Genomic DNA, 17,910 nt, shown 5'->3' with positions numbered 1-17,910 from the left:
CTCCCTATTTCATGTACACGAACTTTAAACTTCAACTACACCGAAACATACTAGTGGCCGAAGGGGTACTATTAATTGTGGTCCTAATAGCCTGATAAGAACAAATTGCGGGTGTCGGGGACTCGGGCAGATATGATAAATGACGACTAACTTCCAAGAAACTTAGCAAACCGGTGTTGTTACTATCCACGAAGTTTTGTTTTGACAACATGGATAAGAATTGGAAACTTACAAATCTTATCAGATGAGTATTTTTCCAAGGGAAATCTGTTTTTCACCCCTCAAATCTAAATATACAGTTTAAGGGCGTTGAACAAACAAATCCTAAGTTAATTACCACTAATCCATTTGTTATCTAACCCAGATGATAATTATTACTACGTTCTTTATCTAACTGGTGGTGTTGACGGCAGAGGTGAGAGTTAAGGTGGTGGTGTTGCCGGCAGATTTGTAAATGGTGGTGATGATACTGTCGACGGAGGCGTAAATGATGGTGGTGGCGGTCTGTGTGTGAGGCTCATGCTCATGCATGGTGTGGCGGTGGTGATAATCCTGATGGGAAAGAATCAGTCTTGGTGGCATATTATTGGAAGTTGTTTCATGATCTCATCGGCATCTTGACGGGAAGACTCAGATAAGATAAATAATGGTGATGGGGAAGAATCAGATGAAATAACCATGTAAAAGATGATGAATATTGGACTACACGTTGACCCCTGCGTACGACCCATTTTATGCTGGGGAAAATATCGGTTGGAAGACTGTTCGGTTCAGTGAGAAACAAATGTTTCTTATTTGGTCCATAATTATTTGAACATATAAAATGAATAAAAGTATCCTTCCGTACAATTTTAGTATTAATTTTCCTAATTTTTTTATTTTCATAATCATTTGAGTTCATTTTCTCTAATCAACTCTAGACTTCTTCTTTTTTTTGTAGGAGTTCTGTTTGATGAACTATCAGGTGTTTGGTAATGTTTTTTGCGGATTCGAGTTCATTCTTAAAAATGAATACATACACAACATAAAAATCATTATTATGAACAAAAAATAGAGTTCATGCTTTCGAATGAACACCAAATCAAAGTGCATTATTATGAACAAAAATCAGCGTTCATTCTTTCAAATGAACAACCTAATCAAAATTCACTATTATGAACAAAAAATCAGAGTTCATTCGTCAAAATGAACACCTATCAAAAACAAACTAATTCAAACCTAGTACAGAGTTCTCATTCTTTCGAATGAACACCTGATAATTCAAGATCTAAAACAGAGTTCATTCCTTAGCATGAACACAACAAAAATCCATAATTGAAAGCTCATTCGAAATGGAAGAACAAAATATCAGAGAACCTTGTAATTTACTATTTGCTTTGGAGTCATAGTTGGAATATGATTTTACAGCAGCTGTCAGAGTAGTATCATCCTCAATCCCCTCGTCATAAACCTTTTCCCTCTGCTCATCATCTTCACCATCAGTTTCGTGGCCATCCAACCCCTTAATCATACCGTCATTTATCTCTTTTAAAGCGTCATATCTACCAGAACTAACTGGAACCAAATGCTAAGTAGCAAGGAAAATTTGGGGTCACGAAGTAGATTTTGCGCCCTAGGGTACACTTTGGCTTATAGGGTGGAGATCACAAGCAAATTTTTGGCCACGATTCAGATTATGGTCACATGGTAAATTTAAGATCACGATGCATATTTTAGGCCATGGTTACTTGGTAAAATTCAAGATCACGACATCAAAATTTGTGTGGTTGTTAATGGGTGTACTTTATTTGGGAAGGGTAAAGTACCACTACTTTATTCGGGAGGAGTATCAAAATTCATATAAGACAAACTTAAAATTCTCCGATTTATATGTATTTTAGTACCCTCCCGATAATCCGTCACCTGCCGTTAGCTATGCTGAAAAATTTGGTCACAGTAGATTATCACAACAGGGGTGATATGATACTTTTGGAATTACTGGTCTAATTTCCGACCATGCAGATTAAGATGAACCTTATACTAATGACAAAACATAAAATGGTACGACCAAACAAGATGTTTACAAGAGAGATCATATGGAGAGTGAAAGACAAAACTAGAGTATGTCCAAACAAGATTATAGTAACAGGGCAAGTAGATAATAATATCTAGTTGGTAGCTGCTGCTGATGATGAAGAAGATGGGTTATTATTAGCATTTGGAGAAGTAGCTGCAGTAGAAGAGTTAGAAGTCGAAAGAAGCCAATTGGTAAAACTTTGGAGGGTAGTAACATCAGCTCTGTAGTGTTTTTGAGTGAAATCAAGGAAATCAGACCATGTGAAGTCTGGATACTTTCTTGTTCTTTCATGACTGCTATCATCTTGATGATGATCTTCTCCTCTATAAACAATGTTAAGCAGATCCACTGGGGGTCTCACAATTTTGTCTTCTTTAGGGCATACAAAAAATGCTAGTGATCTTCTCTCTTTGTATCTGTTCACTACTGCCCGGTGCAAGCAGCTCTTGTATCTTCCATTCGATAAAGCCTACACATAAAACAAACTACCATTATAACTTTTAAGCATAGCACGACAGCATAACCTATATATAAGTATACCTCTAGCTACGTTGATGCGCCTTTATCTATCTATCTATATATATCTAGATAATCTAGCTAGATATAGATGGATAGATCGACAGATTTTGATGCATGCCATCCGACCCACACGAGCTTTTGGCCACATTTGCTGTACAATTCATGATTGATGTGACCGATTTATATACCAGCACTATATACATTAATCATGTGTTGATGTTTGTCGATATATACATACGATTACGAATTCATACATTCTGCCCACTGGGAAAAAGAGTTTATTACCTAAGAGTAGTTTTAAGTACGCATTTGGAATCATTCTTGTCATCACAAACACATTTCGCAGAACAGATCTGAATCATCTGATGATCATTGATTTTTGTGATTAAAATAATAAAATGATAACGAGATTGCTGCTGACACGTGACTTTCACGTGACCTCTTATCCCCCAAAGACAAAATGCAAACTCTTTTGTTTGGTATAGGGGAGTTGGAGATTTGGTGAATTATTATGGCTTTGTCCGATCATAAAACAGGAAAAGGAAGATGAATTACATACAAGCAGATGCATAATGATATTGGAGGCTAGCTAGTGTAGTGGTTTTTGGGAGCAAATTAGGACATATCACATATCATGGGTTCTATAAGAGAATGATGGGATATGATGGGATTAAGTTCAACAAGAAAATCAAGAACGGTTGGTTACCATGAATGTGTCACCAATATTGACGACGAAAGCATCCGAGCGGGGTCGAACAGCTTGCCACTTGTTATGTGCAAAAACCTCAAGTCCTCCAACTTGGTCTTGATGAAGTATAGTAAGAGAAGTAGGATCACAGTGAGGACCAGTGCCGAGGGTTAGACTTGGTTCTTGACAAGGTGGGTAATAGTTGCACCGCATTAAGGAGTTACTGTCTTGGAAGAATCTTCGAAAATGCAATCTATCAATACCCAAACTTATTGCCAAGAGTTCCATAATAACTAGGGATAATTCCTTCATTGCTTCACAGTATTTTTGGTAAACCAACCTGCCCGACCGAAAATCATAACAAAGAGCATCAATATAGTTTCATTTTACACCATGGTTACACCTACATGGAGATGATGAAAATGATATCATGATGATCCAATAGTATTGCGAGATGGTGATTTTCTTGCCATGTCGGATCATCTTTATAGAAATGAAAATTTCATATACTTCTAGAAGGTATACTTATGAAAAACCATGACAAGTTGAAGAATAAAAGTTGATATATTTAATACAAAAACGGGAACTCAATGACCATTTTATAAAACAAAATAGTCATGGACGGATTGATTGTTAGTTACTTACCCGGTCTCTTCAAAATCTTTCCCAAGGATAGATAAAAAGTAACTAAGAACTGCAGAGTTATCACCACAACCATCGTTGTTGTAACCAAAAGAAAATGTCTCCTTCCACGGTAATTTAGACGAGAAACGTTCGCAATGAGCACCGGAGTAACCCCACGTGCTGCCTGGTTTCTTCCTAGCCTTGAGTTTATGAGCATTAGGTAATTTAAAGAACGCTTCCATATGATCATGAGCTGCAGTAATAAGACGTTTATCAACACCATGGTTGACAACTTGAAAGAACCCATGGTTGGTGCAAGCAGACCTAATGATATCAGCAGCATGTTTTGTAACAAGTTCGTCACCGCATATAAAACCATGAAGATCTATAATGGGTTCTCTAAGTTCTTGCCTGCTTTCAAAAACTAAGTCACCATGAGGCCAAAGAAATTGTCTGGGTATTCTGGTTTGCTTCTTCAACAAAGATGCATCAAATACGAAATCTCCATTAACAAATACATTATCTTTGTTTTGATGATCTTTATTATTGTTGGTGAGCTCTAATGGAGAAGGACACAAAAGAAAAGCACTTGAGTCCATGAAGAGAGACAAGAAGTAAGATGAAGTGAGTGTGTGTTTTTGATAATAAGCATATTTATAATGGAATTTTTACGAATTCTTATACATGAAAAATTCAAAAAATGGTATAGTTTAAAGAATAAGTTATGAATGAGTACGTGTACAAGTCTTAACAAAAATACAAATTCAAAAACGATAAAGTAAATAAATGATGATATGGAATTCAGTGTTTTTGTGGATAATTATTGAGTTGACAAAAGAGGAAGAAATGAGAAAGAGGGAAGTTCAGGGATAGGCCAAGAGGCCGTCCATTGGTGGTGAAATATCGGAATCTACTGTGTAGTAATGCTCAAGCACCCCTACAACGACTCATGAGACGAGTCAGGACAAGAAATATTTATGCATACATATCCTTATGTGGCAAAATTCGCAAACTTATTTAACTCTAAATCAGGGAATCAATAGGAAATCTCATTACTGCATCCACAGTTTGGTTTACCATTCTGTTCTTAATGTGTACGTCTTCTTATATATATATGTCCATCTTCCTTGAACACTATTTTTTGTCTTTGTCTAATTCGAGTTAGAGTTCGCCTTGTTTTCAAGGACACCCATGTGCGCAGTTCTACTACGTGCATCTCTATTATATTTTTGTGGGGGTAGCTGCCTGTATGATAAACGGAATTTTCTTAAACCGGCTCAATTCTTAGTTAAGGAATCGACTTATGTTCGTATAGATGTCTATCTATTTAACTTACTTGTCTTTTGTCTAGTTTGGGCTTGAGTTTGCTTGTTTTCAAGGACACACATGTGCATAATTTTACTGCTATATCTATATGCACCTTCAATGCATTTTTGTACGTGTCATTTTCATCATTAGCTACATACAAAGTTTACCCAAAATTTTATGTAGGGTGCACATTAAAGAAGGATTAAAACCAGTTCGCAGAAACTTATAATTCATCAGTACTCAAAAAAGAACAAAGAAAACTTGCCATGGACATTTTTTACTATCAGAACACTGTACCCTTAATTGTTACAAAAGCTGAAAAGTTAACAAGACAAAGAGTTACTACCTCCCTCTAAAAAGCTTTCCTTTACAGGGATCGGACATTAGTAAGTCTCAGCATATGGTGTTAGTCTACTACACAGCTTACAAGAGGTGCAACAAAATGATATACCGCGTGGCATCATTGACAGTGTTCGCAAGAATAGAAAAGGTCAGCAAATCTGAATGACTTCAAAATGTTAGCTCTGGTAACAAGAGCATCGATTAGCGGAGGGACGATCCGAAATGTACAAAAGAATCAAAAGTCATTTACCTACAAAGCCGAGGTTAACTGAGTGCAGACTAACCATATCCATAAACTGTCTCCTTTTTGCTAACAGAATTCCTCCTGCATTGTCATCGTTCTGTCTCACCAGCGGCCAGTGTCTCTTCAGTTTTCAATTTCTCAGCTGCACTTAATAACATGTCAACTGATCCTCCCACAGCATTGTTCTGTTCGATGGGTCTGTTCTGTGTCTGTTGTTTCTCGCGACTCTGCCTCTGGAGAGTCCTTTTCGCCTTGCGTACTTTCTGAATTTCCTTATCACACTTTTTACAATACCATTTTCCCTTCGGAATGAAGTTAAGAGGAGGATTCGAGCAATACATGTGATACGCGTGATCACAACCATCACATAAAACAATCTTATCATCATCTTCATCGGTGAGGCAAGTTCTACAAAGGCAAGATGGGCAATACCAGAGCGGACCATGATATTTTAGCTGATCCTTGGCCAAGCAATGCACGTGGAAAATCCTGAATGGGCAGAATTGGTGCTCACATACTTTAAATTTCTGTCCTTCTTTTATGTCACCTTCACATAGCTTGCAAGGGCGGTTGAGTATTCTCTCTCTCTTGGAAAACTGGACCTCATTCTCCTCAGATACCATGCTAGACACTGACTTCTCTTCTAAATTGCACAGAGTATCTTCAGGAATCGACTCTTTACCATCTCCAACTGATAATTTTTTGATTCCAGTGTAACTGAGCTTCTCGCATACCACACAACTCTCATGAAGTAACTCGGTTCCTGCAGCGGTGCAGTTGGTACAATACCAATTTTTTGGTGGAATCTCCTCAACTGGGGGCTCTATGCAAGACACGTGAAACATTTCTTCGCATAAATCACACACAAGGTAGTCCTTTCCATTTGCTGTCTTACCACAAGGCCGGCAAATACTAACTTTGTCCAGACCAGAAACCTCTGCCTGGTCAGATACTTTTTGAGTATCCAGATCGAAACAACGGTGCTGTTCACAGAAAACCAAGCATAAATAAAAATAAGAATGAAACATATGCCATGATGATGCATATAAATGATTGTATATCAGGAAAACAAACTGCTAGTATCACAGCTTAAAGAACACTATTTACCTCATGTTTTCCTTCTACGCCAATGCCATTAACCCTCCCAACAAACTGAAAAAGAAAATATTTTTTGTTGAGTTGGTGAGGTAACAAACAAAAATCACTAGCACAGTGACATGATAAACTATGTGCAGGCACAGAATAGGTTCAACATTTTTACCTCATCAAGATAGGATTTCCGCGAGATGTCGGAAAGGAATGTTGCAAGAGAAACCATTTCTGTACCGATCTTCTGGAACTTTTTCCAAACCTGTGAAACATTCAACATGAGCAATTCACTCCAAACAAACTGACCTTCAAGGTATTCAGATACTTTTATGGAATGACGAAAAACACCATCATCACAAATGCAGAATAAGAACAGGATCTATAAATTGATTGCCTGTTACTAGAGTCTCCAGTAAACCGATTGCCTGTGATGTCCAAGGTCATTTAAGAACCTACAGTCTGAAACTTTCCAGTTTGTCTATTTTCTAAATAATGTGGCCATGGAAGATGACTGATGTAATAGAATTCATATAAAGTAATGCACAATACCATCAACCAATATCAGACACCAAAATATTCAACATACAAAGGAAGCAATAGATAACCAACAGGAACAACTTAACTTATGTAACCGCGCCAGACTCTTAAATGCTTAATTTAACTAACAGACCTACTAACAAACAGGTAACGCCCCACAAATTTGGCAAGCTTATCTGACTATCCATTTTAAGGAGTATATTTTAACAGTAAGATGATTGACACAAAACTTATTCATTCCGTCTTTTGAATCCTTGCAAATTTTAGTGTTTAAGGCTTGGTTATTCCTTCATTTCTCCACCTTCAAGCCTCTTATCTCTATGTACATGCCAGAAAGCCCCAGCTCCTAACTTCACCTTCTCTCTCATGGTAGACGCCCTTGCCAGGACCAGTTTGATGTAATTCTTAGTTAGTATTTACGGGCTGCTGAAACCATTCTCATTGCAAACCATCTCTAAATTATTTACACGTGGCCCATCATAGCTGTGTAAAACTATATAAAAAAGGGCCTTTGTAAAACGATTCTTTTAAACAATATAAAATTTTAAGAACTGAATAATATGGATTAATATCAGGAAGAGAAAAATTATCTGATTCTTAGAAGCTTTACGACATCCGAATGTTTTCCATGTCACGTATTTCAATTACAACACAAAGATCAAACTCCAAAAATATCCTAAAAGAGCAATTATCACATGATAATGACAACAGCGGTTCCAGTGTAGTACCCTAACCATGTTACAGGTGCACAGCTGAGAGGCCCACCTAAATCTTGCTGCTTATATGCTTACAGATAACCTAGGATGAATGAAGTATTGTCTCTTTACCCTCACAATCACACTTCTAAACTGTGAAGGGATTAAAGATGGTTCTTTGTCAAGCGATAAAGCTATTCAAGGTACGTAGAAATTTGACTGTTTCAGAAGGCCATAGACATGTTATAACCCCACTCGAGGAATACTCTAACATATGGTGGCTGTAGAACTAAGTGACCAAACCAAAAAAAAGTACAGGTCCTTGTCACGAACAGGTGAAACTGATAGTAGCAAATAGAAACAGTATAGCTATAACTACATTATAAAACACCTGAAACTCATGCTTCAATATTTCCTTAGGCACGCATGACAATATGGTAAGAAAAATACACATTCAACAGGATATACTCATAAGTGTGACATTCTACAAGATGCACATTGCATAGACATAACAAGATTAGATTGAGCAAGCATACAAAACCCGCAGGTACCAGATTAACTTTTAAATTTAAGATAAAATAAATGTTTTAGTAAGTACCTGCTGTATATCTGTGTGGAAAACTGTGGGAGATGATCCATAGTCCCCATTTCTGAACTTCGAAGTAATGTTGCTAAATTCGGCAACGCTTTCGACTTTGATGCCTTGGAAGTTTTCACAGAGCAACTTGCACAATAACTCAAAGCTTTCCGAAACTAGCACCTTCTGAAATACACGTTGACACAGTTCTGTCTTAAAATGAGCAGCAGCTTCACTATTAAGGTCCTTTCCGGTGAGCCCATCTGAAATAGAACTTATGCCACCATTTTCCCCATCTTGATGGCAACTTGCACAGACCTGTAAGCCCAATTTGATAGACGTATGAGCTCCATAACCTACAGGAGAAAAAGAGATTAAAATCATTATATTAATAAGTGAAACTATACCTGGTCAGGTCCAGACTGCTCAGAACGGCTAGGCAATTGAAACGTGTTCGATGAACTAGATGCAAATGCATCTCGGGTGCAGTCCCTGAGACCACTTTTGCTTTCCAATATATGTTCAATTACAAGACTACTCCAACGACCAGGTAGTCTATCACCTGAATCTTGTTGCGTAAGAAGATGGACATCAACTGTAGAATGTCCATTTTGTTCATAAGAGTTGCTCTGCAACACTTCATGATCAGGTTGTTTTAGTTTCTGCAAACAAAACAAGCATCATGTAAAATCTAAAAAATTCAAAAACTAGCAGAAGCAAACACCGTACATACTGATGAAGTTGGACGAAAAAATGTACATATACTGAAAGAGAACGTTGTGAAGTACAAGTGATGAGTAAACCCAATAGATGCTTTTCTTAGACATGTAATTTAGCTTAAAAAAATTACAGAGACATTGCGTCCACTACATGAGAATTTCCTTGTAAAGTATTCTAACACATCCAATTACTTAGAACGCGTCAACAACACCTATATACTCTCAGGATCATTGATTAGATGGTGATCAAAATGTCTCTTTTATTGCAGATATCGTTGGCCAATGAAACTTCTTCAAAGTCAGCATAACAATGTAGAAGGAAGGATTAGCTAATAATGCTGAGACATAGTCTCGTCACATCATGTTGAATGAACACAAAAGAACGTGTAAAATTAACATACAGAAAAGAATACGGAACTCATATAAATAGAACATAACTCATGTTTCACTTTCTTCCTAGAAGTTGATACGAAGAAGTTAAAAGCCTAAACTAATGCTCCACAAATAGAACAATCAAGTTGAAAACCAACAGAAAAAAATAAAGAAAGTGGGATGATTAGTATAGCTATTTGAATTAGCTGCCTATTTGAGTATCTAATGATTGGATTGAATGTTGGTCTATCACCATTACATAATTCATCACCTACCCTAGGTAAAAATATTTTTAATTAGTTAACCTTCCATCTATTTTGCTTAGTATGGTGTTTCCTAAATGTTGAGGCAAGATATTGCTGGTGATTTTCTCCCATTAGTGTTCAGAATAAGCAAATAAAAACAATTAGAAAAGTCCTTGGAGTTGGACTTTCAATGTGAACTATCAGATCAAGAAAATTACACTCAACTGCACGAGATAGTAACATGGCAATCCAAATACAGTCCTCAAGGTACACCTTTGCCAAGCACCACTATTGGCAATCCTTGTTGAAGCTTTATCAACTCTTTTTCTAAATCTCAACAGACTCACTTTACAGTTTCTAGATGGCAAAACGGAATAAAAGAAGCCTGTTGTGGGTTGCAAACCCTAACACCATGCAATTTCTAGACAAGAGAAAACTATGAAAGAAGTTCTAATAGTTTCACATAAGTACTTTCCAAGTATTTTAATATGACCTACGAACTGCAGCTCGCCTAAGAAGAGGGTAACATACAGACTATAAGACTTAGTGTTCACCCACATTCGAGGTAAATCCATGAATCTAGGTCATTGTAAAGACAGTTGTGCTCGGCTGTTGAGTTTTTCATTAACCTAAAGATGTGGCTCAAGCATTTCTGTCTTTCTGTACATTATTCTTCAGTTCACTTGTCAAAATTAGGTTTAAAAGTGTGTTCCTAACCTAATAAAACTAAAAGCAGTTACTAAATCCAAGATTCAGGCTTATGAAAACAGAAATTCAATCTAAATTTAACAAATCACATAAACAACCAAATAATTTCTATAAAAATATTTCATGAAAGAAAGCACAAACCTGTTCAACCTGCAAGTGCCCTTCAGCAGCAACAACAGAAACCCTAACATCTTCTTCTGAACTCGTAGTAGCATGTTTCCTTCTCTTATATTTCAGAACTCCATTACCATCCTCGGTATACGACCCATCCAAATCATCAGCATCTCCTCCGTCACCATTAGGAATCCCACCATTATTAAAAGCAGCACCTTTTTTTCTACAACGAAGTAATGGTGGAAAATCCACATGAACAACTTTGCTGGTTCTCTCTTCAACCAACATTTCTCCAAAAACCCAAATTCACCACCCAGAAAAAACCAATTCTTCAAACTTCAAATTCAAGATTCAAACTTTTTCCCCGAATTTCACAGAAAGAGATCCACGAATGAAAACCCTAACTTTTCCCCCCAACTCTCACTACTACTTCACTTCCAGAACTTGGATTTAGGGATTTTTGTAAAGTGAGTAACATGCGGAAACCATATCTATCTATCCAGATTGTTGTTTGAAGAAGAAGAAACTGGACTCTGAAGAAGATGGATGAATAAAGATGACTGGTTACGACAGTCAAACGCTTGTGTTTCTTTTCTACTTGCGGGTCACTGCATTTTCCTGAAACGGCCAGCTGGAGGTATGCTGACCCGCAAGAGACGGTTTAACAAGGATATAGTATATCTTCTGTTTTGCAGTTTGGATTGGATCTTTTGGTTTACTTGGGCATCAAGAGTATAAGGCCGTGTTTGGGAGCTTTGACTACATAAAGCTTAGCTAGGGAATTTTTTTCTCTAACTTGAGCAGGATTATTTCAAGATGTATTAATAAAGATGATGTTTGTTTTTCCGTTATATCCATCACGGGTTTATCATGTATTATGTTTGTCTCTCCATATTTTAAATATGTATTTTTATAAAATAATTATGTATTATGGATAAAATTGTCGGAGAAAAAAATAAAAACATAACAATAAATTTAAAAAAATTGAAAATATTTTGATTATTTAAAATAACTACCTCTATAACCGTCTAACCCAGGCAAGGATATTGGTATCCTGGCTATTTTGGAGAATAGCATAACCTTGCTTTTTTAGCTTCCTAAAATCAAGGAAGATTTAGTTGTTCATATCCTAGACTAGAATTAAAACAAGACAAACATAATTTAAATGTACTTTCTTGATAACCCAACCTAGAATAGTCATTTCCAAAGGGTCAAACACGACCTAAAGGTGGAAAACTTCATTCATGTAAATGAACATGGATATGGATACATCCGATTGACCACTTTACCACTCTACCACATGAGCCACTGCCCAAACGTGATGTTATTATTATTAACTCCATTTCAAAAAGTAGGTTGGTTTCGTGTATAAATTATGCATAAAATCAGCATATTATTTTGAAATGATGAGAGTATAAATTAATAGCATGGAATAAAACACTCTTATCTCCGGCTAAGTTCCCGTGAATATTATCGTGTCTACCAAAAGCACAGTTTTTCTTGTCAAAAGTATTGATCGAAGACCTTTCGACCTTCGACTCCACAATTTCCTCCTGATGCGACTTTGATTCGGAGACTTCTACTCTGCTAAGATATTATGTTGATGCAGATTCATTGCTTACCAATTTAATTGTATTTGATGGTTCTTGGGATATTTTGTATCCTCGTGTAATAGACCCTTAGCAGTTTAATAATATTCATGCTTAAAAACAAAAAAACAAAAAATATGAAGTGTAATTGTGCTTCAATCGCTAGTAATGAGGTATACTGATTGCTAGTTGTTTGCAATCAGTATGAATGTTGACTATTGGTAAAATGATGTCAAATATTTGTTTTTGCTATTTGCTCAGTTACCGTGTTGCTGATTTTGATTTTACCATTTTAACCTGAAAATAAGTAGTACATAAGTTATTTACATTATTAGTTACTAGATGCCCGGTACTTGAGAATGGAAGTTTTTTCCTAATAACATGACATGGACAGAATCATTAATCGCTACATGATGTAAATTTGATATTTAATATGAGCAACCGTCGTCATGTATTAAAAAATCAGATTTGGCAATTTTTTTGAAGCACGTGGAGGGGAGGTAAAAAGTCATAAAGCTAAAAAAAAGTTATGCCAATTTTTTGAAGACGTTAATTATACGTGCAAAAATGTACTCGGACGTGATTATTGGAAACGTCCAAGATCAAACGCTCACATAACTTGCATCGGAGATTGAGACGTTATTAATATTTATGTCTGTACCGGACGTTGTTATACTATGTGTTTGCCAAACGCCCTTAACATGTACGTCTAGATTCAAACGTCGATATAACTCAAGTTATACTGAGATGCAGGTTAAACATTTGTTTCGTCCACGTGTTATTTTCAATTGTGTTTGATGCCAAACATAATCATAGGGTTTCCCTCACACTTTTATTCTCACACTATCTCACACGTTGGACGTGGTTTTTGCGAATAAAAACCAAACCATAATGGATTTGAAGATAATATTTTGGAGATATGTTCCTATTACAAAGCTCAACTTTCCCACCGAAAATGAGCGTATTCCGAGACGTATAACACCACCATCTACTACTTTGAAAATAAGTCGTTGAAACTTAACTGATTTTTAGCCATCGAAATTAAGATCGGTAGATTGTGAGGTTTTATATTTTAAAATATACTCATTTTTGGTAGGCATGTAGAACTTGGTAAGAGGAACATGACCCCATGATATTAGCTTCAAATCCGTTACGGTTTGGTTTTTATTCACCAAAATGACGTCTGATGTGTGAGATAGTATGAGAATAAAAGCGTGAAGCGATCCTTCCTCTTATATAAAATACGTTTGAATTTTCTTAAATATTTAACATATGCATCTTCAACCGTTTTCATTCCAACGACCATTTTGAATACGCTCAACCTATGAATAAATTACTTTGATCTCCATGTTTCAAACAACTCAACTCACAATTCAATCTCTTTACGAAAGAATCATGGCAGCTAATCTACGTGGTTCTAATTTTTCAACTTCTCAAGATATCACTCACTATAGAGCTTAATCAAAATATCATTGTAGGCACAGATCAATTAGAAGCAATGATGTGATTTTAGATCAAATAGAAAATGTAATTAATGCTACTTGATCACCTAAACAGACCGACTTCTCTATTAAGAGTCGTTTCCAAGCAACATGTAAAGAAGTTCAATTGTATATTCCAAATTAAAAGAGCTCGACAGGGAATATCGGAGTGGATGAAATGCAGAGGAAATTGTAAATAGTCATATTTACTGAACGATTAATAAAATAATTACATGTTATTGCATTAAATGTTTTTATAATAACAGATAACCGAAGCCGGTATGCGATTTCGGCTAGCCAACAAAGAGAAAAGTTTTAGGCACGAAGGGTGTTGACAAAATTTGAAAAACCATCCAAAATTCTCACTACAAACTACACATGTGTTCGATTCGAGCAGAGATTCTCCCAATCTTGACGGCAACAATAAAAAATAGCACATTCATGGGAAGATTTTGGTGGTATTATTTGTAAACCCTCACAAGAGAGAACTCGTCCACCTATTGGTTTAAAGGCTTGTTGAACATGATAATTATAACTGTGATTCCTACGAAAGTGAGTTAGGATTTATTTAAGTGGTGAAGTTTTCTTTTGTTATTTGTACTTTAATTGGTGTACTCTCTTTTGCAATTAATAAAACAACTGTAACTTTTTGGTACAAAGTTGCAAATGAATATAAATATATAATATTCAGACATTGGATTCTATTATAAGCTTGGATTATATTATCATTGGTGTGGTTTACATACATATAAGGTATTGATGCATGGTGCTCATGAAGAAAGATTCTAAATTTTTTAACTATTGTTACACTTATGACTACCGGTTATTCTGAATTCTAAGCCTACTCATTTATTGAAAATTCTCAACTTATATTAAAAATATATATTGGAAAAATATACAATTGAAATTTTTCAAAACCGAAAAATATACATTTATTGCATTTCTTAAGGATTTTCGGATTTGGTAAATTTTTTTCTTCCAAATAAACCTTGGTCATAACATTATAAATAATGGAGCATGTATTCTTACAAACTCAACTCTTGACACACTGCCTAATCGTTTGTGTGGGAATCCAACTTGTTGGTAGATGAGAGTAATCTAATTAGGTGAAATCTCTTGTGTTGTCTTCATTTAAAGTCTTCTTTGGGATCAAAAAGTTTTGAGTAGTACAATGGTGGGAGACTAAATTTTATTGTTATTATAGCTTTCAATTATAGATTTGATTTATTAACGGTGCAGTCGTCCTTGATAGATCAAACTTGACTATTCCACCATCCTTCTCTTCTGATATAAAGCCACTCAAATTTTTTTAAGGATTGACTATTACACATCTTGTGATTCAAGATTTGTAGATAGAACTAGTATTCAATGTTAACATACTCCATTATGTGTATATTTATCATTATTAGGAATCAATTTGTTTTGCGCGATGGTTACGTTGGAGATTGAAGACTTGAATACTTTTTCTTTTTGGTTTATAATGTTTGTGATACTTCGTGCACACTTGATTCTCTAGGGTCCAAACAAGCAGGGTTGTTTCTTTTATACATTAGGCCTGTTGAAAGATCAAACAAATTGTCTAGTTTATTCTCCTTGTAGAGTTGCATGCATAGAGCTTGTTCACTGAGATAAGTTATTTTATAATCTTTGTCTTGGTTTGTTTGATCTTTGACCAAAGAATTTTATATTGAGAAAATAAAGATCAATTATACTCAATTGTATCTCTGGTAATTTCCGGGTTTGGGAGGTATGCAATTATGTGCGTACCGAAACTGGTTAGTCCTTTATTGTTTCAGGCTATGATCCAAAGGAGTTGAAAGAAGAAGTCTTCATAGAAAGTGAGGAGACTTTAGATAGTAGACTCTATCTTTGGATTCAGGTGCGCAAGGATCCTGAAGGAACAGAGTACGTATGAGTAGTTTACTTGGTATAATTTACACGAAGTTGCGATAGTCAATTTCTGTAGCGGTTTAATTCCGAGAGTATTCAAAACTGGACTAGGTCCCGGAATTTTTCTCTCAAGCAGTTTTCCTCGTTAATAAAATCTTTTGTTTCGTGCAATTTACTTTACTTCCGCATTATATTATTTATCATTATAATTCAAGTAAATACACTTGTACGTTAATCAAACTTAGTACGATGTTCAGTCACGAACTTAAGTTATATACCAAGTTACATTTTGTTGAAATAATATTTTGGCAGTCATTGTTTCTTTAATTTTACGTAAGACGTGTCTATAGTAGGTTGATAAGAAAATATTGAGGTGTACGTACTATCCTCGTCACTTAATTGGTTAGAGTATGCAAACACGATAAGATCTAAAAATATGTGTTTGGTACGATCCAACCTATCTAGAAAATAAACTAGGGTTCACATGAACGTACCATAAAGATTTTTTAGCATCAATTTTTCGTGGTGGAAGACACAAATGAAGATGTCGAAACTCTTTTTTTTTTTGGAAAACGGATAGAACCCATAAGTATCTCAGAGTTTACGAAAAACTTATTGTCAAATCAGAGATATAACTATCTCAAAGATCAAGGTTTTTAGGATAATCTCTCCGAAAAACTAGATCCTACTAAGCCTGCATAATGGAAAGACAGTTGCATTTCTTGTCTTCGTGAGTAGACAATAATACACAAGATTCAAACTATCAAAACAAGTGAAGCTGAATTTTTCAGTATCATGAAATCACTAATTTTTCAACAACTCTTCAGATGTTTTTCTTCTTAAAAGGATAATACTTTTTGATATAAAAATGAAAACTCCATTCTATTCGAAGGAAAGAGTTACGTCTGAAATCTTTTAAAATATCATCCTTAACAGATGATCCCTTTGGGTTAGCGGATCTGTCTCGTTGTTTAGCAGACATCACCTTTTATCCAGCTGTTGAGCGAATATTTATTTTCTGTTTTTCTCGAGGACTAGCAAAATGTAAGTGTGGGGAAATTTTATAAGCACATAAGTGCGACACTTTTTCACCCCTAACTATATTAGCTATGACTCATTTTATTGCTAATAAACTTGTTTTAAGTATTTTGAAGGAAATAAAGCCCGATTGACTGAAATGCGAAATTATGCGTCAAAAATGGAGGAATAAAGTGATTTAATAATCTAGGACCAAAAGGAAACATGAAGATTTATTGGGAAAATTATTTGAATATGGGAGTGTGGTAAGCATGCCAAGTAAAAGTGTGTCACAACGTGTGTAGAAGTGTGGAGACTATTATAAGAGATTAATTATGATAAAAGATATTTGAATATATGTTGTTTAATGAAGCAATAAACAAAATAAATAAGGAGATAAAGGATAATATATTTTCCAAATAAAGAAAATGGTGACTCCATGATGAGATATTATTTGACACGTGGCTCATTCTTATTTGAGGATTTTGCGTTGTCCTGACACATGGCGCATTCTCATAGGGGCAATGATGTGGTAATGGAAATGAAAAAGGAAAGTGTTTTCCTTTGGAAACTATAAATACTAGTTGAAGCAGATGGAAAGAAGGGAGTCCGGGGGGTCCGTAGTCCAGAGCAAATAGTTTTAGTTTATTTCTTTTCTTTTTATTTTCCTTTGTACTGAAATAATCTCTTCACTAGGGCTGCGGATGAAGCCCTATGATGTGTATTAAGAGAGTTCTAATTCATTTTCAATAATAATTCTTCTTGGTCCTATTTTCTTGCTTGGTAATGATAATAGTTCTTTTCATATATCCTTGTGCTCAATCAAAGGTTTTATGTTCTTATTTTAGAGATCAGCACCTTTAAGTGGAATGAATTATTAGTATTTTGAGAAATTTAATTGAGCCTAATGTTATATCATCCGAGGCGTACATATTGGTCTTAAATCGTCTCGAGCAATTTTGTGAAGAATTTTAAACAGAATTGGTTGAATAATCTAGTATACATAATAGTGGTGAAATTCTAAGCCTTGGATTTTTCTTATCTTCTTATTTTATCACATTTTCTTATTATTGATCTCTTAATTATTCTTTTTAGC

General features: G+C 35.4%; 2 protein-coding genes across 2 annotated transcripts; both read right to left on the bottom strand.

Moving 5' to 3' along the window:
• Positions 1–2,088: 2,088 nt before the first annotated feature.
• On the bottom strand, positions 2,089–4,639 carry LOC113346195 (gibberellin 20 oxidase 2-like). Its single transcript, XM_026589767.1, has 3 exons — positions 3,909–4,639; positions 3,282–3,603; positions 2,089–2,525 (listed from the first exon to the last, which is right to left on the bottom strand). The coding sequence occupies exons 1-3, from the start codon at positions 4,484–4,486 to the stop codon at positions 2,148–2,150; spliced, it is 1,278 nt and encodes a 425-aa protein (XP_026445552.1). The 5' UTR covers positions 4,487–4,639; the 3' UTR covers positions 2,089–2,147.
• An 805-nt stretch (positions 4,640–5,444) lies between these two features.
• Positions 5,445–11,392, bottom strand: LOC113346477 (PHD finger protein EHD3-like). Its single transcript, XM_026590029.1, has 6 exons — positions 10,865–11,392; positions 9,087–9,341; positions 8,701–8,997; positions 7,043–7,132; positions 6,889–6,933; positions 5,445–6,764 (listed from the first exon to the last, which is right to left on the bottom strand). The coding sequence occupies exons 1-6, from the start codon at positions 11,123–11,125 to the stop codon at positions 5,871–5,873; spliced, it is 1,842 nt and encodes a 613-aa protein (XP_026445814.1). The 5' UTR covers positions 11,126–11,392; the 3' UTR covers positions 5,445–5,870.
• Positions 11,393–17,910: the final 6,518 nt, after the last annotated feature.

This window comes from Papaver somniferum, unplaced genomic scaffold (assembly GCF_003573695.1).
Source record: "Papaver somniferum cultivar HN1 unplaced genomic scaffold, ASM357369v1 unplaced-scaffold_99, whole genome shotgun sequence".
NCBI lineage: Eukaryota > Viridiplantae > Streptophyta > Magnoliopsida > Ranunculales > Papaveraceae > Papaver > Papaver somniferum.
The sequence above is the reverse complement of the archived record's forward strand: the minus strand, read 5'-3'. Positions and strand labels throughout refer to the sequence as shown.

Bases quoted from the DNA above. Each gene is read 5' to 3' on its own strand.
- LOC113346195 (XM_026589767.1), bottom strand. From the start codon at position 4,486: ATGGACTCAAGTGCTTTTCTTTTGTGTCCTTCTCCATTAGAGCTCACC. The intron at 3,604-3,908 runs GTAAGTAACTAA...TCGGTCGGGCAG, and splicing joins AAAGATTTTGAAGAGACCGG to GTTGGTTTACCAAAAATACT. The intron at 2,526-3,281 runs GTAACCAACCGT...TTTTATGTGTAG, and splicing joins ATATTGGTGACACATTCATG to GCTTTATCGAATGGAAGATA.
- LOC113346477 (XM_026590029.1), bottom strand. From the start codon at position 11,125: ATGTTGGTTGAAGAGAGAACCAGCAAAGTTGTTCATGTGGATTTTCCA. The intron at 9,342-10,864 runs GTTTGTGCTTTC...TTTTGTTTGCAG, and splicing joins GGCACTTGCAGGTTGAACAG to AAACTAAAACAACCTGATCA. The intron at 6,934-7,042 runs GTAAAAATGTTG...TTTCTTTTTCAG, and splicing joins GGAAATCCTATCTTGATGAG to TTTGTTGGGAGGGTTAATGG.